This window comes from Ammospiza nelsoni, chromosome 4 (genome assembly GCF_027579445.1).
Source record: "Ammospiza nelsoni isolate bAmmNel1 chromosome 4, bAmmNel1.pri, whole genome shotgun sequence".
Lineage (NCBI taxonomy): Eukaryota > Metazoa > Chordata > Aves > Passeriformes > Passerellidae > Ammospiza > Ammospiza nelsoni.
This window is the reverse complement of record NC_080636.1, coordinates 6,208,280-6,230,652: the sequence shown is the minus strand read 5'-3', so window position 1 is coordinate 6,230,652 and position 22,373 is coordinate 6,208,280. Positions and strand designations below refer to the sequence as shown.

At 55.4% G+C, this 22,373-nt stretch overlaps 2 protein-coding genes across 3 annotated transcripts; one reads left to right on the top strand and one right to left on the bottom strand.

The window, feature by feature from the left end:
• The first annotated feature begins 480 nt into the window (after nucleotides 1–480).
• NAGK (N-acetylglucosamine kinase) lies at nucleotides 481–6,275 on the top strand. 2 transcript variants are annotated; one of them, XM_059470581.1, is made up of 10 exons: nucleotides 481–525; nucleotides 947–1,031; nucleotides 2,339–2,437; nucleotides 2,518–2,659; nucleotides 3,207–3,317; nucleotides 3,808–3,920; nucleotides 4,833–4,920; nucleotides 5,577–5,674; nucleotides 5,783–5,861; nucleotides 5,939–6,275. In XM_059470581.1, the coding sequence occupies exons 1-10, from the start codon at nucleotides 497–499 to the stop codon at nucleotides 6,121–6,123; spliced, it is 1,029 nt and encodes a 342-aa protein (XP_059326564.1). In that variant the 5' UTR covers nucleotides 481–496; the 3' UTR covers nucleotides 6,124–6,275. The 2 variants fall into 2 exon arrangements, with proteins under 2 accessions (XP_059326564.1, XP_059326566.1); XM_059470583.1 differs by lacking the exon at nucleotides 947–1,031 and having other exon boundaries at nucleotides 498–525.
• A 1,687-nt stretch (nucleotides 6,276–7,962) lies between these two features.
• PAIP2B (poly(A) binding protein interacting protein 2B) lies at nucleotides 7,963–21,588 on the bottom strand. Its single transcript, XM_059469777.1, has 4 exons — nucleotides 21,538–21,588; nucleotides 16,732–16,886; nucleotides 13,923–14,099; nucleotides 7,963–12,080 (listed from the first exon to the last, which is right to left on the bottom strand). The coding sequence occupies exons 2-4, from the start codon at nucleotides 16,873–16,875 to the stop codon at nucleotides 12,024–12,026; spliced, it is 378 nt and encodes a 125-aa protein (XP_059325760.1). The 5' UTR covers nucleotides 16,876–16,886; nucleotides 21,538–21,588; the 3' UTR covers nucleotides 7,963–12,023.
• Nucleotides 21,589–22,373: the final 785 nt, after the last annotated feature.

Sequence of the window (22,373 nt, the reverse complement as noted above, 5' to 3'; positions counted from 1 at the left end):
CAGTGGATTTGGGGGATTTGTCACTTGTGGTTGCTTGGGGTTGTGCCACGGATGGGTGCAGGGGTATTTGGGGGATTTCTCACGGGTGGGTGGGTACAGAGGGGATTGGGTGATTTCTCACGTGTGAGTTTCGGGGTGATTCGGGGTATTTACCCCATTCCGCGGCCCCACACGCTTCGGGCCGTGTCCTCAGCGTGTCCGTGGGGCCAGCAGCGCCCCGTGCCGCGGGCGGGGTCCCGGTGCCATCGCGGGGTCCCCCTGGACAGGGAGGGGACACCGGGACCCGGAACGGGCGCGGGGGCGGAGCCAACGGGGAGGCGTGGCCATTGACAGGGATGGCGCTGCTCTTTGCCCATATATGGAGATGGGCGGGTCCATGGGACGTGGCCGCGGATGGGCGTGGCCACTGTCCATAAATAGTCATGGGCGTGTCCCTGAGTGTGGCCCCGCCCCTGGGCGTGCCCGGCACAGGGGGGCGGGGCCAGTGGCGGCCGCGATGGCGTCGCTGTTCGGCGGCGTGGAGGGGTGAGGGGCGCGGCGCGGCCGGGGGGGCTCCGGGGGCTCCTCCGCACCCCCAAACCCTGCCCGGACACCCCCAAACCGGGGGGACGGGGACCGATGGAGGGGGCTCCGCACCCCCAAACCCATCGCCCCGGCGCCCGGGCACCCCCAAACCGGGGACCGATGGAGGAGGCTCTGGGGGTCCGCACCCCCAAACCGCGCTCGGGCACCCCCAAAACAGGGGGGCCGAGGGGAGGCAGCCGATGGAGGGGGGCTCGGATGGACCCCCCCGGGTGGGGGTCAGCACCCCCCATTTCAGGGCCCCCCAGTGACCCCTTGGGCGGGGGCTCAGCGGGGTCCCCCTGCTCGGTGGGATGGGGACAGGGACAGGGGACAGGGACAGGGACAGGGGCGGTGCTGGCAGTGTCCCCCCCTCTCTCCGCAGCGGGGGCACCCACTCCAGGGTGGTGCTGGTGTCCGGGGATGGCCAAATCCTGGCCGAGACCGAGGGACCCTGCACCAACCACTGGGTGAGCTGGGGGACAGCCCTGTCCCCAGGCTGGGCTGGGACACGGGGACAGGAACGGGACACGGGGACAGGGGGTTTGGACATTGGGACAGGGGATGGGACACAGAGATATGGGATATGGAGATGGGTTTGGGACATGGAGATGAGTTCCAGACATGGAGCAGGATGTGGGACACAGAGTGGGGTTTGGGACACGGGGAGGGGTTTTGGGACACAGGGAGGGGGTTTGGGACACGGGGACAGGGGGTTTGGGACACAGAGATATGGAATGTGGAGCTGGGTTTGGGACATGGAGGTGGGTTTGGGACACGGGGAGGGAGTTTTGGGACACAGAATGGGATTTGGGACATGGAGGTGGGTTTGGGACACGGAGATGTGGGATATGGAGATGGCTTTGGGGCACGGAGCTGGGTTTGGGATATGGAGATGAGTTTGGGGACACGGGGACAGGGGGATGGGACACGGGGAGGGGGTTTGGGGACACGGGGACAGGGGCTTTGGGAAATGGAGGAATGGGACATGGAGATGGGTTTGGGACACAGAGCTGGATGTGGGACATGGAAATGGGTTTGGGACATGGGAAGGAAATTTTGGGACACAGTGTGGGATGTGGGACACGGAGCTGGGTTTGGGACATGGAGATGGATTTGGGACAAAGAGTGGAATGTGGGACATGGAAATGGCTTTGGCACACAGACATGGGTTTGGGTCATGGAGCTGGGTGTGGGACATGAGATATGGGATTTGGAGATGGCTTTGGGACATGGTGCTGGGTTTGGGACATGCAGTGGGATGTGGAGATACGGGATATGGAGATGGCTTTGGGACATGGAGAAGGGTTTGGGACACGGAGCTGGGTTTGGGACATGGAAATGGGTTTGCGACATGGAGTGCGCTGTGGGACATGGAGATATGGGACATGGAACAGGGTGTGGGACACGGAGTGTTGCTGTTTCTGGTTGTCCCCAAACTCACGGACACTTCGGTGGAACGCAGCCACTGCAGATGGTGCCACAGTGTCCCCATTCCCAAAAACCCTCGTGGGACACCTGGGATGGCACCTTGGTGGCCTCAGGGTGTCCCTGTGCCCAAAAACCTATGTGGGACCCTTGGGTGGCACTGGGGTGGCCTCAGGGTGTCCCTGTGCCCAAAAACCTATGTGGGATCCCTGGGATGGCACTGGGGTGGCCTCAGGGTGTTCAAAACCTGTGTGGGACTCCCAGGGTGGCTTCAGGGTGTCCAAAATTCACATGGCACCCCCGGTGTGGCACCTTGGTGGCCTCAGGCTGTCCCCTGGCCGTGTCACAGCTCATCGGCTCCGAGAAGTGCCTGGAGAGGATCGAGCGCATGGTCACCGAGGCCAAGAGCAAGGCGGGCGCCGACCCCCAGGTGCCCCTGCGCTCCCTGGTGAGCCCCCGCGCTGTCCCTACGCCCCGTGCCACCCCCCCGGTGCCACCACGGGGGTGACATGGCCCTGGGTGCGGCAGGGGCTGTCCCTGAGCGGAGGGGACCAGCAGGACGCCATCGGGAAGCTGACGGAGGAGCTGCAGCGCCGCTTCCCCCACCTGAGCCAGAGCTACTTCATCACCACCGACGCCGTGGGGGCCATGGCCACGGCCACCGACCACGGTGCGCTTGGGCCCTGTCCCCATTGTTCCTGTCCCCATTGTCCCTGTCACCCATTTGCGTCTGCCACCCATTTGTCCCTGTTCCGTTTGTCCCTGCTCCCCTTGTCCCTGTCCCTGTCCCCGTTGTCCCTGTCCCCTTGTCCCAGTCCTTGTTGTCCCTGTCCCCATCCCTGTCCCCATCCCTGCCCACCTTGTCCCTGTCTTCATTGTCCCTGTCACCCATTTGTCCCTGCCCCTCCTGTCCCTGTCCCCCTTCCCATCCCTATCCCCCTTGTCCCTGCCTCCCTTGTGCCTGTCCCCCTAGTCCCTGTCACTCATTTGTCCCTGTAACCCTTATTCCTGTCCCAATTGTCCCTGACTTCTTGTCCCTGTCACCCATTTGCCGCTGTCCCACTTCCCATTCCTGTCCCCATTTGTCCTTGTCCCCATTTGTCCCTGTTCCCCTTGTCCCTGTCCCGCTTCCCATCCCTGTCCCCCTGTCCTCTGCTGGCTGGGATGGCATTGGTGACATTGGGCACCGTGCCACCCCCACGGGTGTCACCCCACAGGTGGCATCGTGCTGATCTCGGGCACGGGCTCCAACTGCAAACTCATCAACCCCGACGGCTCCGAGACCGGCTGTGGCGGCTGGGGACACATGATGGGGGACGAGGGGTCTGGTGAGCCCGGGGGGGCACCGGGGAGGGGGGACCCCAATGCTGACCCCACTGCTGACCATCCATTGATCCATCCATGGATCCATCCATCCATCATCCATTGATCCATCCATCATCCATCCATCCATCCATCCATCCATCCATCCATCCATCCATCCATCATCCATCCATCCATCCATCCATCCATCCATCCATCCATCCATCATCCATCCATCCATCCATCCATCCATCCATCCATCCATCCATCCATCATCCATCCATCCATCCATCCATCCATCCATCCATCCCTCCATCCATCCATCCATCCATCCATCCATCCATCCATCATCCATCCATCCATCCATCCATCCATCATCCATTGATCCATCCATCCATCATCCATCCATCCATCCATCCATCCATCCATCCATCCATCATCCATCCATCCATCCATCCATCCATCCATCCATCCATCCATCCATCCATCATCCATCCCCGATCCCGTTATTCCCAGCGTACTGGATCGCTCACCAGGCTGTCAAGATGGTCTTTGACTGCATGGACAACCTGGAGGTGCCGCCCCACGACGTCGCCTACGTCAGGCAGGCCATGTTCGACTATTTCCAGGTGCTGCCAGGGTTTTTGGGGTGCTTGGAATCGGCTTTGGGGTTCTTGGGGGGGTTTGGGATGGGTTTTGAGGGATCTGGGATGAGTATCAGAGTTTTCGGATTGGTATCAGGGTCTTGAGGGGCTTTGAGATGGGTATCAGGGGTCTTGGGGTGGTTTGGGATGGATTTTGGGGTTCTTGGGCGCTTTAGGATGGGTTTTGGTTTTTTGGGGAGGTTTGGGATGGGCTGGAGTCTTGAAATGGGTTTGAGATGGGTTTTGAGGGATCTGGGATGGGTATCAGGGTCTTGAGGGGCTTTGGGATGGGTATTCGGGTTCTGGGAGGGTTTTGGGATGGGTTTTGGAGTTCTTGAGGGCTTTGGGATGGGTTTTAGGGTTCTGGGGGGCTTTGGGATTGGTTTTGGGCTTCTGGGAGGGTTTTGAATGAGTTTTGGTGTTCTTGAGGGCTTTGGGATGGGTTTTGGGGTTCTCGGGGGGTGGGATGATGTTGGGAACTTGAGGGGGTTTGGGATAGGTGTCAAGGTCCTGGAAGGGCTTTGGGATGGGTGTCAGGGTCCTGGGGGTGTTGTGGGATGGGTATTGGAGGTCTTGAGGGGTTTGGGATGGGTTTTGGGGTCCTGGAGGGGCTTTGGGATGAGTTTTGGGGGTTTGGGATGGGTATCGGGGTCCTGGAAGGGCTCTGGGATGGGTCTCACAGTCCTGGAAGCAGGGCTGGGATGGATATCAGGTGCTAGAAGGGTTTTGGGATGGTGTTGGGGTCCAGGGTGGCCCTGAGCCGTGTTTGGGGTCCTGGGGGGCTCAGGGCCGTGTGCCAGGATCTGGGGTCACTCCCAGCTGTACCCGGGGACATTGGGGTGTCCAGGACGGGTCCCCAAGCCTCACCCATGGCCGCCCTGCCCCCCGACCCCACAGATCTCGGACAGGATGGGGCTCCTGACCCACCTCTACCGCACCTTCGAGAAGTCCAAATTTGCGGGGTTTTGCCAGAAACTGGCGGAGGGTAGGGAAACCCCTTTCCCCGGAATGACCCCATTGTCCTTGTCACCTGTTTGTCCCTGTCCCCATTGTCCCTGACCTCCTTCCCATCCCAGTATCCCTTATCCCTGTCCCCCTTGTCCCTGTCTCTTTTGTCCCTGTCCCCCTTGTCCCTGACCCCCTTCCCATCCCGGTCCCCCTTGTCCCTGTCTCTTTTGTCCCTGTCACCTGTTTGTCGCCATCCCTGTTTGTCCCTGTCCCCCTTCCCATCCCGGTCCCCCTTGTCCCCATCCCCCTTGTCCCTGTCCCCCCTTGTCTCTATCCCTGTTTGTCCCTGCCTCCTTATCCTTGTCCCCTTATCTCTGTCCCCTTGTCCCTCCCGCTGCCACTCCCTGCTCTCTGCCCCGGGCGCACCTTGACCCCGAGCACAGGGTGGGGACACCTAGGTGCCACCCCCAGGGGAGGGGGCACAGAGGAATGTCCCACGTCCCCATGGGTGCCACCCTCAGGTGCCACTCCCAAGGGGGGCACAGAGGAGTGTCCCATGTCCCCAAGGTGCCACCCCTGGGGTAGGGGGCACAGAGGGGTGTCCCATGTCCCCGTGGGTGCCACCCCCAGGTGCCACCCACGGGGGAGGGGGCACAGAGCAGTGTCCCACGTCCCCACGGGTGCCACCCGCAGGTGCCCAGCTCGGTGACCCGCTGTGCTGCCACATCTTCACCAAGGCGGGCGAGGTGCTGGCGCGCCACGTGGTGGCCGTGCTGCCCAAAATCCACCAGGTGAGGCCACAGAAGCCGGTGCTGCCGGTGCCACCGCGCCCTGCCGGGTGTCCCCACCCCCGCGGCGGTGCCACCGTGTCCCTCTGAGTGTCCCCACCGCTGTCACAGAGCCTGTTCGCGGGCGAGCTGGGGCTGCCCATCGTGTGCGTGGGCTCGGTGTGGAACAGCTGGGAGCGCCTGCAGGCGGGTGAGCGCTGCGGGGGATTTTGGGCATTTTGGGGTCGGGGTTTCGGGGTCCCCCTGACGGCGTGCCGGTGTTTGTAGGGTTCATCCAGGTGCTGGAGCGGGCGCGGGGCGAGGCCCGCGGGGATTTCTCCAGGTTCAGCCTGCTGAAGCTGCGGCGCTCCTCGGCGCTGGGGGGAGCGCGGCTGGGGGCGCGCAACGTGGGGGCGGCGCTGCCGCTGGACCGCGCCGGCAACGTGGATGTGTTCTACACGCACGTGTTCTGAGCGCCGCGCCCCAAACACGGCCCCAAAAACGGCACTGCGCCCCAAAACTGCCCCCAAAACACGGGACAGCGCCCCAAAACTGACCCCAACACGGGGACAGCGCCCCAAAACTGCCCCCAAAAATGGAGACAGAGCCCCAAAACTGCCCCAAACACGGGACAGCGCTTCAAAAATGGGACAACGCCCCAAAACTACCCCCAACACGGGACAGTGCCCCAAAACTACCCCCAACACGGGACAGCGCTCCAAAATTGCCCCCAGAAATGGGGACAGCGCCCCAAAACTGCCCTCGGAGCCACCTCCCAGAGGGAGGAGGCTGGGGGGTTTGTGGGGTTTGCGGGGTGTGTGGGGTTTTGGGGTGTGTGGGGTTTTGGGGTGTGTGGGGTTGGTTTGTGGTTTGGCAATAAAACGGTTGCACTGGCCCAGGGGAGTGGGAATGGGGCGGGAATGGGAATGGGGATGGGGGAGTGGGAATGGGAATGGGGCGGTAATGAGAGAGCAGGATTGGGGTTGGGAATAGGGCGGGAATGGGGTGGGGGAGTGGGAATGGGGGAGAGGGAATGGGGTGGGAATGGGGACTGGGAGGTGGGAATGGGGGTTGGGAGGCGGGAATGGGGTGGGAATGACAATGTGGACGGGGATGGGGTGGGAATGGGGTAGGGGAGTGGGAATGGGGATGGGGATGGGAATGTGAGAGATGGAATGGGGTGGGAATGGGGATGGGGGACAGGGTGGGAATAAGATGGGGGAGTGGGGATGGGATGGGATGGGATGGGATGGGATGGGATGGGGAGGTGGGAATGGGATGGGGATGGAAATGGAAATGGGAATGGGGGAGTGGGAATGGGGATGGGATGGAGGAGTGGGGGAGTGGGATGGGATGGGGAGGTGGGAATGGGAATTGGGGGAGAGGGAATGGGGATGGGAATGTGGGAGAGGGAATGGGGTGGGAATGGGATGGTGGAGTCGGAATGGGGATGGAAATGGGAATGGGGGAGAAGGAATGGGGATGGGGGAATGGGGATGGGAATGGGATGGGGAGGTGGGGATGGGAATGGAAATGGAAATGGAAATGGGAGAGAGGGAATGGGGTGGGAATGGGGATGGGGGATTGGGGATGGGACTAGGATGGGGAGGTGGGAATGGGAATGGGGTGATAATGAGAGTAGGATTGGGGATGGGAATGGGGCGGGAATGGGGATGGGAGGTTGGGAGTGGGAATGGGAGAGTGGGAATGGGGTGGGATGGGACCAGGAGTGAGGGGATGGAGCAGGATGGGAATGGGGCAGGATGGGGATGGGAATGTGGGAATGGGGCAGGATAAGAGATGGCATGGGCTAAGGGGTTGGGAATAGGGATGAGACTATGAATGGGAATGGGGACGGGGATGGGATTGGGAATGGGGATGGGAATGCGAACAGGACTGGGAAAGGGAATGGGAATGGGATTGGGGATGGGAATGGGATTGGGGTGCTGAGCCTGCCAGCACAGGCAGGGATGGCTCTGCATCCAAGGAAAAGCAGGAAGGAAGCAATCCCAAAGATTGGGATCAGGGATGACATCCACGACCTGGGAATGGACGTGGAGCTGCCGGAGCAGCTTTTGGGAGAATTCCCGCTGGAAAGGGGAAACAAAAAAAGGGGAAAAAAAAATCCCTTTTGGGAATCAGAAGTGCCCAGAAAGGCTAAAGTGCTGGAAAATCCTCTGGGAGCTTTTCCAGGAGGGGAATTCCCAAGCAGAGCCAGCACGGGCTCCAAACTGGGAATGACTGGGATCACTGGGGCGGCCAAACCCGCTCATGGAGACCCCGCAGTTTTCCAAGGAAAACTCTGGCCCCACTCCCTTCCAAAAAAAGTTTATTTGGGATTCACCTCGTCCAAAATTTACAGCATTGGGGGGTGGTGGGGGAAAAGGAGGGATTTGGGGGAGAAATCCAAGGAAAACCGGGAAAAAGAGGAGGGGAAAACGTGGCATCGCTCCACGGGATGGATCCCAGCCTGCCCAGCCCAAATGGGGTTTGTGGGGTTTCCAGGGGGGCTGGGAACAGCGGGAATGCCGGGAATTCCATGAGCTCAGCCCTGTTCACGCTCCAGCGGCCCCGATCCCGCTGATCCATGGGGATTTTCACGGATGAGCAGCGGGAATGGCGCTGGGGCTGCTGCTTTCCCGGGGTTCCCCAGCCCAGCAGATCCCAATTTCCCTGGAAAAGGGTTTGGAGCCTTTGGAATGCGCCTGGTTTGGGATTCCCAACCCCAAAAAGGTCCCGTTTTCCAGGGATAGGGGTTTGTAACCCTGGGAGGCTCCTGCTTTCCCTGGACAGGGATTCCCAATCCCAAAAACTTCCTGCTTTCCCAATCCCAAAGAGCTCCTACGTTCTCCAGACAGACATTCCCAATCCCAAAAAGTTCCTGATTTCCCTGGACAGGGGTTTCTGGCCACAAGGAGCTCCTATTTTTCCTCTGTAGGGATTTTCAATCCCAAAACACTCCTGATTTCTCCAGACAGGAATTCCCAATTCCAGGAAGTTCCTGGTTTCCCTGGATAGGGTTTCCAACCTTGGGAAGTTCCTGATTTCCCTGGACAGGGATTCCCAATCCTACGGAGCTCCTGATTTCCTTGGACAGGGATTTCTGACCTTTGGAAGATCCCGCTTTCCTTGGATAGGGATTCCCAATCCCAAAAAGCTCCTGATTTCCTTGGATAGGGATTCCTGACCCTAAGGAGCTCCTGCTTTTTCTCTGTAGGGATTTGCAATCCCAAAAGATTCCCAATTTCTCTGGATAGGGATTCGCAATTCCAAAGAGCTCCCACTTTCTCTGGATAGGGACTTCTGACCTTGGGAAACTCCTGATTTCCATGGATAGGGATTCCCAATCCCAAGGAACTTCTGATTTCCTTGGATAGGGATTTCTGACCTCGGGAAGCTCCCACTTTTCTTCGAGGGGCATTTCCAATCCCAAAAAGTTCCTGATTTCCTTGAACAGATTTCCCAATCCCAAAAGTTTCTGGATTTCCTTGGATAGAGATTCCTAATCCAAATCAGCTCCTGCATTCCCTGGATAGAGATTCCAAATCCCAAGGAGTTCCTGCTTTCCCTGGATAGGGATTTCCAATCCCAAAAATATTCTGATTTCCTTGGATAGGGATTTCTGACCTTGGGAAGCTCCCATTTTTCCTGGATAGGGATTCCCAACCCCAAAGAGCTCCCACTTTCTCCAGATAGGGATTCCCAATTCCAGGAAATTCCCGATTTCCCTGGACAGGGTTTCTGACCTTTGGAAGTTCCTGATTTCCTTGGATAGGGATTTCTGACCTTGGGAAGCTCCCATTTTTCCTGGGGAGGGATTTCCAACTCCAAAACATTCCTGATTTCCTTGAACAGGGATTGCTGGCCCCGAGGAGCTCCTGATTTAATTGGATTTCCAATCCCAAAAATCTCTTGACTTCCTTGGATACAGATTTCTGACCTTGGGAAGCTCCCACTTTCCTGGACGGGCATTTCCAATCCCAAAAATTTCCTGATGTCCTTGGATAGCGATTCCTAATCCCAAGGAGCTCCTGATTTCGTTGGACAGGGATTCCCAATCCCAAAAAGTTCCTGCTTTCCCTGGATAGGGATTTCTGACCTTGGGAAGCTCCTGCTCTCCTTGGATAGGGATTCCCAATCCCAAAAAGTTCCTGATTTCCTTGGATGAGGATTCCCAACCCCAAGGAGCTCCTGCTTTTCCTCTGTAGGGATTTGCAATCCCAAAACATCCCCGATTTCTCTGGACAGGGATTTGCAATCCCAGAGAGTTCCCGATTTCCCTGACAGGGATTCCCAATTCCAGGAAGTTCCTGGTTTCCCTGGATGGGGTTTCTGACCTTGGGAAGTTCCTGATTTCCTTGGACAGGGATTTCCAATCCCAAAAATATCCTGACTTCCTTGGATAGGGATTTCTGACCCTGGCAAGCTCCTGCTCTTCTTGGACAGGGATTTCCAATCCCAAAAATTTCCTGATTTCCTTGGATAGAGATTCCCAATCCCAAAGAGTTCCTGATTTCCCTGGACAGGGATTTCTGACCCTGAGGAGCTCCTGATTTCATTGGATAGGGATTCCCAATCCCAAAAAGTTCCTGATTTCTCCAGACAGGGATTCCCAATCCCAAGGAATTCCTGATTTCCCTGAACAGGGATTCCCAATCCAAATGAGCTTCTGATTTCCTTAGATAGGAATTTCTGACCTTGGGAAGCTCCCACTTTTCCTGGATAGGGATTTCCAATCCCAAAAACTTCCTCATTTCCTTGGACAGGGATTCCCAATCCCAAGGATCTCCTGCTTTCCTTGGATTTCTGAGCATTTCAGAACTTTGGGAATTGGCCGGGATTTAGGGAGCTGCAGCTCCCATGGATGGAGAAGGAAATTCCCAGGATCAAATTCTGATGGAGACACGGATCCCACCCCAGGATCCTTGGAAAAGGGATCAGCACCAGGATATTCCCACCACATCCCAAAATACCCCTCATCCCAACCCTCTCTTTTCTCAGGAATTCAGTTTTCCTTGGATTTTTCACCTGTGAGGAATTAGGGGCTGTAGTGTTGGATGAGCTGAGGAATTCCATAAGGGGAAGAGGAGTTTGGGGAAATCCAGGTTTCCCTAAAAACCTCTGGGATTGGCAGGATCCCCCTGCTCAGCTTCCATATGGAGGAATTTCGGGATTGCACCTCGGAACCCTTCACTTCCAGCAGGGAAAATCCCATTCCGGAAAAATCAGGGAAAATTCCAGTCCAGAAAAATCAGGGAAAATCCCATTCTGGAAAAAATCGGGGAAAATCGCATTCCAGAATAATCAGGGAAAATCATATTCCAAAAGACCAGGGAAAATCCAGTGCAGCTCCCAATCCTAAATCCTCTGGAAGCAGGAAAACCTGATTTTCCCATTATTGATTTCCCATTATTTTTCCATGATTTTCCCGTTATTGATTTCCCATTATTTTTCCATGATTTTCCCATTATTGATTTTCCATTATTTTTCCATGATTTTCCCATTATTGATTTCCCATGATTTTTCCATGATTTTTCCATGCTTTTCTTGTGATTTTTTCCATGATATTTCCCAAGATTTTTCCATTATTTTGCTGTGATTTTCCATTATTTTTCCATTATTTTTCCCAAGATTTTCCCGTGATTTTTCCATGCTTTTCTTGTGATTTTTTCATGATTTTTCAATTATTTTTTCCCAAGATTTTTCCATTATTTTGCTGTGATTTTCCATTATTTTTCCATTATTTTTCCCATTATTTCCCCCCAAGATCTTCCATGATTTTCCTGTGATTTTTCCATGATTTCTCCATAATTTTCCTGTCATTTTCCCATGATTTTTACCAAGATTTTCCCATTATTTTCTCAAGATTTTTCCCATTATTTTTCCCAAGATTTTTCCATGATCTTTCCATTATTTTTCTCAAGATTTTCCCATTATTTTCTTGTGATTTTCCATGACTTTCCTGTGATTTTCCATTATTTTTCCCATTATTTTCCCATTATTTTCCCATGATTTTCCATTATTTTTCCCAAGATTTTCCTGTGATTTTCCCATCAATTTTTGCATTATTTTTCCAGGATTTTCCTGTCATTTTCCCAAAATTTTTCCATGATATTCCCGTGATTTTTCCATGATTTTCCCCCAAGATTTTCCTGCTGGCGGGGTCACCGCAAATCCCAGGAAGCCAAAAACTGCCAAGAAAAAGTGAGGAAAAGCCAGGAAAAAAAAGAAAAAAAAAAATTAGGGAAAACCAGAAGTACTTGGAGCCGGAGCAGATCCCGGTGCCGGAGCCGCTCCGGGCTCTTCCCATGTCCCAACTTTTCCCTGGAGCAGGGATTCAGTCTCTGGCCAGGCCATTCCCGAATTTCCGAGGTCAGTACTTCACTCCGGGAACGAATTCCTTGGCGTCTGGATTCAAGTTGCTTTTGCTCTGGGAAAAAAAAAAAAAAAATGGGAATGGGATTGGTCATTGTTGGGAATTCCAGGGATTTTGGGATGGTTCCCGAGGTTTGGGGTCTTGGGTTGGATTTGGGAAATCTGGGGGTTCTGAGGGATGGTGTGGAGAGCGGATTTATGGAATTGTGGAATGGTTTGGGCGGGAAGGGATCCTTGAATCCTATCCTTAAATTCTATCTTTAAATCCCATCCCTAAATCCCATCAAATCCCATCCCAACCCCATTCCAATCCCCTCCTTAAATTCCATCCAATCCAAATATTCCAGGTGGATCCAATCTGGCCTTGGACACTTCCAGGGATCCAGGGGCAATTCCAGGGAGAGGACAATTTTAAGGATGGGACAATTCCAGGGACAGAATTCCAAGGAATGGACAATTCCATGGATGGGACAATTTCAAGCATGGGAGAATTCCAGGGATAGAATTCCAAGGATGAGACAATTCCAAGGACAGGACAATACCAGGGATTGGACAATTTTAAGGATGGGAGAATTCCAGAGACAGGAGAATTCCAAGGATGGGCCCATTCCAGGGATGGGCCAATTCCTGTGAAAAAATTCCAGGGATGGGACAACTCCAGGGACAGAATTCCAGGGATAGGAGAATTCCAAGGATGGGACAATTCCATAGATGGGACAATTTTAAGAATGGGACAATTCCAAGGGGGGATCCCAGGGGTAGAATTTCAGGGATGGGCCAATTCCAAGGATTGGTCAATTCCAGGGATAGGAGAATTCCAGGCATTGGACAATTCCATGGATGGGACAATTTCAAGGACGGGACAATTCCAGGGGTAGAATTCCAGGGATGGGAGAATTCCAAGGAATGTGCCAATCCCAGGGAATGTGCCAATCCCAGGGCTGTGCCAATCCCAGGATTGTGCCAATCTCAGGGCCGTGCCAATCCCGGGAATGTGCCAATCCCAGGAATGTGCCAATCCCAGGAATGTGCCAATCCCAGGAATGTGGCAATCTCAGGGAATGCGCCAATCCCAGGAATGTGCCCATCCCAGGGCTGTGCCAATCCCAGGAATGTGCCAATCCCAGGAATGCACCAATCTCAGGGCTGTGCCAATCTCAGGGTGTGCCAATCCCAGGAATGTGCCAATCCCAGGAATGTGCCAATCTCAGGGCTGTGCCAATCCCAGGGAATATGCCAATCCCAGGAATGTGCCAATCCCAGGGCTGTGCCAATCCCAGGGCCGTGCCAATCCCAGGGAATGTGCCAATCCCAGGAATGTGCCAATCCCAGGGCTGTGCCAATCCCAGGAATGCACCAATCTCAGGGCTGTGCCAATCTCAGGGTGCGCCAATCCCAGGAATGTGCCAATCCCAGGAATGTGCCAATCTCAGGGCTGTGCCAATCCCAGGAATGTGCCAATCCCAGGGCCGTGCCAATCCCAGGGCCGTGCCAATCCCAGGGCTGTGCCAATCCCAGGGCTGTGCCAATCCCAGGAATGTGCCAATCCCAGGAATGTGCCAATCCCAGGGCCGTGCCAATCCCAGGGCTGTGCCAATCCCAGGAATGTGCCAATCCCAGGAATGTGCCAACCCCAGGAATGCACCAATCTCAGGGCTGTGCCAATCCCAGGAATGTGCCAATCCCAGGGCTGTGCCAATCGCAGGGAATGTGCCAATCCCAGGGCTGTGCCAATCCCAGGAATGTGCCAATCCCAGGGCCGTGCCAATCCCAGGGCCGTGCCAATCCCAGGAATGTGCCAATCCCAGGGCCGTGCCAATCCCAGGGCCGTGCCAATCCCAGGGCTGTGCCAATCCCAGGAATGTGCCAATCCCAGGAATGTGCCGCTCCTGCTCACCAGGATGTCGTCCGTCCCGTGCCCGTCGCCCACGGCCAGCCCGTGCAGCTGCTGCTGGAGCTGCGCCATTCCCTGCGGGAGATCCCGCGCCGGGATGAACCAGTCCTGGTCCTCCTCCTCCAGCATCTCCTGGAAGCAGCGATCCAGGAATTCCTGCTCCTGCAGCTCCTCCTCCACCTGCCCAGGGACATTCCAAGGGAAGGAATTCCAAGGGATTTTCCATGGGAAGGGCCTGGAAAATCCCTTGGGGCTCATGGAATTCTTGAGGAAAAGCCCTCAGAGATCCTTCCTGTCCCCAAGCGCCACATCCGTTAAATCCCACCAGGAATGGGGATTCCAGCTCTTTTCCAGGAATAATTCCAGGAATATTCCCAATTGGGAATGTGGGAATCTCTGGGAATTCCTGGATGTGGAATTCTCTGGGAATCACCTCCCCCCCCAGGCGGAAATCTGCCCCGTTCCCAAATCCTGAGAGTTCCACAATGTGGGAATGTCTGGGAATCATCCCCAGGCTGAACCCAAATCCCGAGAATTCCTGGATGTGGAATGCTCTGGGAATTCCTGGATGTGGAATTCTCTGGGAACCATCCCCAGGCTGAAATCCACCCTGTTCCCAAATCCCAACAATTCCCAAATGTAGGAATCTCTGGGAATCAATCCCAGGCTGAAATCCGCCCTGAATCCCAAGAACTCCTGGATGTGGGAATCTCTGGGAATCACTCCCAAGCTAAAATCCACCTTGGAGAATCCTCAGCTGTGGGAACCTCAGGGAATCACTCCAGGCTGAAATCCACCCTGAATGCGGAGAATTCCTGGATGTGGGAATGTCTGGGAATCATCCCCAGGCTGAACCCAAATCCCAAGAATTCCTGGATATAGAATTGTCTGGGAATCAATCCCAGGCTGAAATCCAACCTGAATCCTGAGCATTCCCCAATGTTGGAATCTCTGGGAATCACCCTCAAGCTAAAATCCATCTTGGAGAATTCCCAGCTGGAGGAATTTCTCTGGGAATCACCCCCAGGCTGAAATCCAAATCCCAGGAATTCCTGGATGTGGGAACCTCTGGGAATCACCCCCAGGCTGAAATCTGCCCCGTTCCCAAATCCTGAGAGTTCCAGAATGTGGGAATGTCTGGGAGTCATTGACAGACTGAAATCCACCCTGAATCCAGAGAATTCCTGGATGTGGGAACCTCTGGGAATCACCCCAGGCTGAACACAAACCCCAAAATTCCCAAATGTGGGAACCTCTGTGAATCAATCCCAGGCTGAAATCCACCCTGAATCCAGAGAATTCCTGGACATGGGAATCTCTGGGAATCACCCCCAGGCTGAACACAAACCCCAAGAACTCCTGGCTGTGGAATTCTCTGGGAATCACCCCCAGGCTGAAATCCAAATCCCAAGATTTCCCAAATGTGGGAACCTCTGGGAATCACTCCCAGGCTAAAATCTGCCCTGTTCCCAAATCCCAAGAATTCCCAAATGCAGGAATTTCTGGGATTCACCCCAAACTGAAACCCGCCCTGAATCCCAAATCCCAAGAATCCCTGGATGTGGGAATCTCTGGGAATCACCCCAGGCTGCTCCCAAATCCCAAGAATTCCTGGATGTGGGAATCTCTGGGAATCAATCCCAGGCTGAAATCTAAATCCCAAGATTTCCCAAATGTGGGAATCTCTGGGAAATCCCCTTAGGCTGAAGTCCAAATCCCGGAATTCCTGGATGTGGAATTCTCTGGGAATCAACCCTAGGGTGAAATCTGCTCCATTCCCAAATCCCAACAATTCCCAAATGCAGGAATGTCTGGGAATCACCCCCAGGCTGAAATCTGCCCTGAATCCCAAGAATTCCCAAATGTGGGAATCCTCTGGGATTCAGGCTGAAGCAAAATCCCAAGAATTCCCAAATGTGGGAATCTCTGGGAATCACCCCAGGCTGAAATCCAAATCCCAAGAATTCGTGGATGTGGGAATTCTCTGGGAATCAACCCCAGGCTAAAATCCAGCCCGTTCCCAAATCCCAACAATTCCCAAATGTAGGAATCTCTGGGAATCACCCCCAGGCTGAAATCTGCCCTGATCCCAAATCCCAAGAATCCCTGGATGTGAGAATCCCTGGGAATCACCCCCAAGTTAAAATCCACCTTGTAGAAATCTCAGCTGTAGGAATTTCTGGGAATTACTCCAGGCTGAAATCCACCATGAATCCTGAGAATTCCTGGATGTGGGAATCTCTGGGATTCAGGCTGTTCCCAAATCCCAAGAATTCCCAAACTGGGAATTTCTGAGAGTCGCCCACCCCCAGACTGAAACCCACCCTGAATCATGAGAATTCCTGGATGTGGGAATCTCTGGGAATCAATCCCGGGATGAAATCTGCTCTGAATTTCACGAACTCTTGGATGTGGAATTCTCTGGGAATCACCCCCAGGCTGTTCCCAAACCCCAGGAATTCCTGGATGTGGAATTCTCTGGGAATCACCCCCAGGCTGCTCCCAAACCCCAGGAATTCCTGGATGTGGAATTCTCTGGGAATCACCCCCAGGCTGCTCCCAAACCCCAGGAATTCCTGGATGTGGAATTCTCTGGGAATCACCCCCAGGCTGTTCCCAGACCCCAGGAATTCCTGGATGTGGAATTCTCTGGGAATCACCCCCAGGCTGTTCCCAGACCCCAGGAATTCCCAGCTTTGGGAATCACCCCCAGGCTGTTCCCAGACCCCAGGAATTCCTGGATGTGGAATTCTCTGGGAATCACCCCCAGGCTGTTCCCAGACCCCAGGAATTCCCAGCTTTGGAATCTCACCTGCCGGTTGAAGTCCTCCTCGTTCTCCATCCACATGTACTCGGCGAAGGGATTGTTCTCCTTCTCCTCGTGCCCATTCCCCACGGGATCCTCCTTGGATTTGGGGCTGGAGGCCGTGCTGCCGGCGAGCTCGGAGCCATTCATCCTTGGGGACTCTGGGAATTTGGGATTCGGGAATGAGGGAGCAGCTGCAGGTCCCACAGCCAGCCCTGATCCCACGGGATTCCATTCCTGGCCCTCTCCAGCTCTCTTGGAGCCTCTTTTGGGATTTTAAATATTCCCTGGAATTTTTCCCTTCTCCAGGGGAACATTCCCAGCTCTCCCAGAGCAGAGGGGCTCCACAATCCTGGAATGGTTTGGGTTGGAAAAGACCTTAAATCCCAAAAATTCCCATCCCATCCATGGGCAGGGACACCTCCCACTGTCCCAGGTGGATCCAGCCTGGCCTTGGATTAATTAATTCCAGGGATCCAGGGGCAGCCACAGCAAATCTGGGAATTCCAGCCCAGCCCCTGCCCACCCTCCCAGCCAGCAATTCCTTGCCAAGATCCCAGCCCAATCTCCCCTTTCCCAGTGGGAGCCATTCCCTGGCTCCTGTCCCTGCAGGCCTTGTCCCCAGTCCCTCTCCAGCTCTCCTGGAGCCCCTGCAGGGACTCTGAGGATTCCCTGGATTTTCCCTTCTCCAGGGGAACATTCCCAGCTCTCACAGAGCAAAAGAGTCCCAGAATTCTGGAATGGTTTGGGCTGGAAAAGACCTTAAATCCCATCCAGTCCCACCCCATCCATGGGCAGGGACACTTCCAACCATCCCAGGTGGATCCAGCCTGGCCTTGGGCACTGCCAGGGATCCAGGGGCAGCCACAGCAAATCTGGGAATTCCAGCCCAGCCCCTGCCCACCCTCCCAGCCAGCAATTCCTTGCCAAGATCCCAGCCCAATCTCCCCTTTCCCAGTGGGAGCCATTCCCTGGCTCCTGTCCCTCCATCCCTTATCCCCTGTTTTATAATCCCTGATCCCTGAAACCCAAACATTCCTTTTTCCATTTTCCCCCTCTTTTTTCTCCCATTTTCTCCTTTTTTTCTCTCTTTTTTTTCCCCCTCCCCCCCCCCCCTTTTTCCTTTCTCCAGCTCTCCTGGAGCCCCTTCAGGGACTCTGAGCATTCCCTGGATTTTTCCCTTCTCCAGGGGAACATTCCCAGCTCTGCCAGCCTGGCTGGGTGCATCCCCATGGCACAGGAAGGGTTAACCAGCAGAATTCCTTCCCTGGGGAAAATCCAACAGGAGCAGCAATTCCAGCCAGGAATTCCACAGGGAATTCATCCCTGGCTCTGCTCCCCAGCCCCATTCCCTCTGGAAAAGCGGGAAGGGAAGCCCAGCTGGGATTTGGGATTTCTCATCCCTTTTCCCACCAGAACCATCCCACAATTCCGGGATTCCACTTCCCAAAAATCCCAAAATCCCACCGGAACAGGCGGGACCAGGACCACGGCAGATCCTGGGATGGGGAGCTGGGATTGTCCTGGGATTCCAAAGCTGGAATTGTCCTGGGATTCCCAAACTGGAATTCTCCTGGGATTGCAGAGTTGGAATTCTCCCAGGATTCCAAAGCTGGAAATATCCTGGGACTCCAAAGCTGGAATTTTCCCAAGACTCCGGAGCTGGAATTCTCCAAAACTGGAATTCTCCCAGGATTTCAGAGCTGGAATTCTCTCGGGATTCCATAACTGGAATTCTTCCAGGATTCCAAAACTGGAACTTTCCCAGCATTCCAAAATGGGAATTCTCATGGGATTTCAGAGCTGCAATTCTCACAGGACTCCAAAGCTGGAATTGTCCCAGGATTTTGGAGCTGGAATTCTCCCGGGATTCCCAAACTGGAATTCCCTTGCGATTCTGGAGCTGGAATTCTCCTGGGATTGGGATCTGGAGTTCTCCCAGCACTCCACAGCTGGAATTCTCCCTGGATTCCAAAATTGGAATTTTCCTGGGATTCCAGAGCTGGAATTCTCCAAACCTGGAATTCTCCCAGGATTTCAGAGCTGGAATTCTTCCAGGACTCCATAACTGGAATTCTCCCAGGATTCCAAAGCTGGAAATCTGGGGTTTCAGAGCTGGAATTCTCCTGGGATTCCACAGCTGGGATTCCCCCAGGAGCAGTGACAGCTCCAGGATTGTCCCACCCCATTGGGAATGGCTGAGCCCTGGGGGTTTTCATCATTCCCAAAATTTCCTGGGAAGGGAAAATCCCATTTCCCTCCTTTCCTGTGGAGTGAGAGGAGCCCTGGATTGGGATGGGAATCTGGGAGAATTCCCAAAGGGTTAAATCTGTATGGAACTGGGAGAGGAGCCAGGCTGGGAGAGCTGGGAATGTTCCCCTGGAGAAGGGAAAATCCAGGGAATTCTCTGAGGGCCTGAAGGGGCTCCAGGAGAGCTGGAGAGGGAAAAAGGGGGGGGAAAAACAGGAAAAAAATGAGGGAAAAGGGGAGAAAAAAAATGGGGGGGAAAGGGGAAAAAATGAGAAAAATGGAGGGAAATGGGAGAAAAAAATGGGGGGGAAAACAGAGAAAAAAATGGGAAAAAAAATGGGAAAAGGAATGTTTGGGTTTCAGGGATCAGGGATTATTTTAAAAAGGGGACACGGGATGGAGGGACAGGAGCCAGGGAATGGCTCCCACTGGGAAAGGGGAGATTGGGCTGGGATTCCTGGCTGGAATGGAATTCCCAGGGAATTCCTGGATGCCAAGGCCGGGCTGGATCCACCTGGGATAGTGGAAAACATCCCTGGATGGGATTTAAGGTTTTTCCAACCCCAAACCATTCCAGGATTCCATGAAAACCCCAAATTCCCCAGACGTGGATGTTTGCAGGATGACGCCCCAAATCCCAAAGTTTTTATCCCAAAAATCCCATGGAGTGTGGGAAAGCCTTTCCCAAATCCTGGATTTGGGATGCTGGACACCCAGCCTGGTGTCCCCACGAGGCCCTGCAGGCTGGCATGGCTTGGAAAAGATCCCAAAAATCCCAGGAACGTCCCAAATCCCGGTGGGAGGGGGAATTTGGGGGCAGAGACCACCCCTAAATGTGAGAGTGGTACAGGCTGGGGGATCCATTGGGAATCGGGGGTGCCTGAGCCTAAGGAATGGGATTGGGATGGGATTGGGGTGGGATTGGGATGGGATTGGGAATGGGATTGGGATGGGATTGGGATGGGATTGGGATGGGATTGGGAATGGGATTGGGATGGGATTGGGATGGGATTGGGATGGGATTGGGAATGGGATTGGGATGGGATTGGGAATGGGATTGGGATGGGATTGGGATGGGATTGGGAATGGGATTGGGATGGGATTGGGATGGGATTGGGGTGGGATTGGGATGGGATTGGGATGGGATTGGGATGGGATTGGGGTGGGATTGGGATGGGATTGGGAATGGGATTGGGATGGGATTGGGATGGGATTGGGAATGGGATTGGGATGGGATTGGGATGGGATTGGGGTGGGATTGGGATGGGATTGGGAATGGAAAAGGGAACAGGAATGGGGAATGGGATTGGCATTGGGATGGGATTAGGAATAGGAATGGGGACAGGGATGGGATTGGGATTGGGATGGGATTGGGAATGGAAAAGGGAACAGGAATGGGATGGGAATGGGGATGGGATTGGGATGGGATTAGGAATAGGAATGGGAACAGGGATGGGACTGGGATGGGAATGGGAATGGAAAAGGGAACAGGAATGGGATGGGAATGGGGAATGGGATTGGGATGGGATTAGGAGTAGGAATGGGGACAGGGATGGGATTGGGATTGGGATGGGAATGGGAACCAAGATGGGATTGAGAATGAGAATGAGAATGGGTATGGGATGGAAATAGAATGGGAATGGGAATGGGAATGGGAATGGGAATGGGAATGGGATGGGAACCGGATTTGGAATGGGAATGGGAACCGAGATGGGATTGGGATGGGAATGGAGAAGGGAACGGGAAAGGGAATAGGATTGGGAACAGGATAGGAATGGGATTGGGATTGGGATGGGAACGGGAATGGGATTAGGAATGGGAATGGGATGTGATTGGGATTGGGATGGGAATGAAAAAGGGAATGGGAACAGGATTGGGAATGGGATGAGGATGGGGATGGGAACCGAGATGGGATTGGGATGGGAATGGAGAAGGGAACGGGAAAGGGAACTGGATTGGGAACGGGAAAGGAATGGGATTGGCAATAGAAATGGGAGGGGCATTGGGTATGAGATGGGAATGGGACGGGATTGGGATGGGAATGGGGATGGGATTGGGATTGGAATGGAAAAGGGAATGGGAATGGGATTGGGATGGGAATGGGATTGGGATGGGAATAGGAATGGGACGGCAATAGGACTGGGAATTGGAACGAGACTGGGATGGGAATGGGAACAGGATTAGGAATGGGAATGGGAACGGGGATGGGAATGGGAACAGGACAGGAATGGGAATGGGAATGGGAACGGGGATGGGGTTGGGAATGGGACGGGAATGGGAATGGGAACAGGATTGGGAATGGGAACGGGGTGCGGGAGCCGATCCCGGCCCACAACGAGCGCACTCCGGGGCTCTCGGGAATGCCGCGGTGCCGCTCCCGGGGGTGCCGCGCCAGGAGCCCCCGGAGCCCGCGGGACAGCGGGGCCTGCTCGGGCCCGGGCCCGGAGCCCCCATGGCCCCGCCGGTGCCGCGCTCCCCGCGTGCCCCCCGGGGCGCCCCGCGCCGCTCCCCCCGCCGGGCCCGGGCCGTGTCCCGGAGCCGCCCCCGGGTCCCCCCCGGTACCTCGGGCCCGGCCGGTGCCGCTCCGCGCCCTCCGCCGCCGCCACGCCCCGCCCCTCCCGCCGCCGCCACGCCCACCCCTCCCATTGGCCGGCCCCGCCGCGTGGCCCCGCCTTCCAGCGTTCTGGTTGGACGGCACGGATATAAAGCGCGTTGCTATTGGGCCGCGGAGTTGTCAATCATGCGGTTAACCCCACCCACCGAGCGGGTCTCCGGATTGGCTGATGCCGGCGGCTCTGATTGGCTGAGCGCACGCGTCGCCCACGTGGGGCAGACAGGCAGCGCGCGGGGGGCGGGGCCACGTGCGATGTAAATAACACCGAACGCCCCGCCCCCGCGGTTGGAGGATGATTGACAGGCGCTTCGCCCAATGGGGAGAGACGTCACAAAGCCGCATCGCCGCCAGGGCGCCTTTGTAGAAGCACGCTGATTGGCTGGAACATGTAAACACAGGGAGGGGGCGGGGCGGTCACGTGGCTTGCGCGTGGCTTGGGGGGGGGCCCAATTTTGGGGACGGGGGGGAGGGGACAGGAGGGGACAGCGGCTGTGACCCCGACAGTGCTGGGGACACCGGGAATGGGGACCGGGCCTGAACCCCGAAATGGGGCAGCACAAGGGGGGTGACCGGCCATGAACCCCAAAATGGGGACACGCATGGGGACCCGGCCCTGAACCCCAAAATGGGGGAGCACAGGAGGGGAACCGGCCCCGGTTCCGCTCCCCAAATCGGGAACACCGGGGGGGGGGGATCCAACCCTGCACCCCCAAACTGGGGTCGGGAACGGGGGGCTTTACCCAGCCCTGCACCCCCAGTTTTGGGGTCAGGATCAGGGGGGGTT

Coding starts and splice junctions, on each gene's coding strand:
- NAGK (XM_059470581.1), top strand. CDS start 497: ATGGCGTCGCTGTTCGGCGGCGTGGAGGG. Junction 1,032..2,338: donor GACCCTGCACCAACCACTGG/GTGAGCTGGGGG, acceptor GCCGTGTCACAG/CTCATCGGCTCCGAGAAGTG. Junction 5,675..5,782: donor TGCTGCCCAAAATCCACCAG/GTGAGGCCACAG, acceptor CCGCTGTCACAG/AGCCTGTTCGCGGGCGAGCT.
- PAIP2B (XM_059469777.1), bottom strand. CDS start 16,875: ATGAATGGCTCCGAGCTCGCCGGCAGCACGGCCTCCAGCCCCAAATCC. Junction 14,100..16,731: donor AGGAGGACTTCAACCGGCAG/GTGAGATTCCAA, acceptor GTCCCTGGGCAG/GTGGAGGAGGAGCTGCAGGA. Junction 12,081..13,922: donor ACGGGACGGACGACATCCTG/GTGAGCAGGAGC, acceptor TTTTTTTCCCAG/AGCAAAAGCAACTTGAATCC.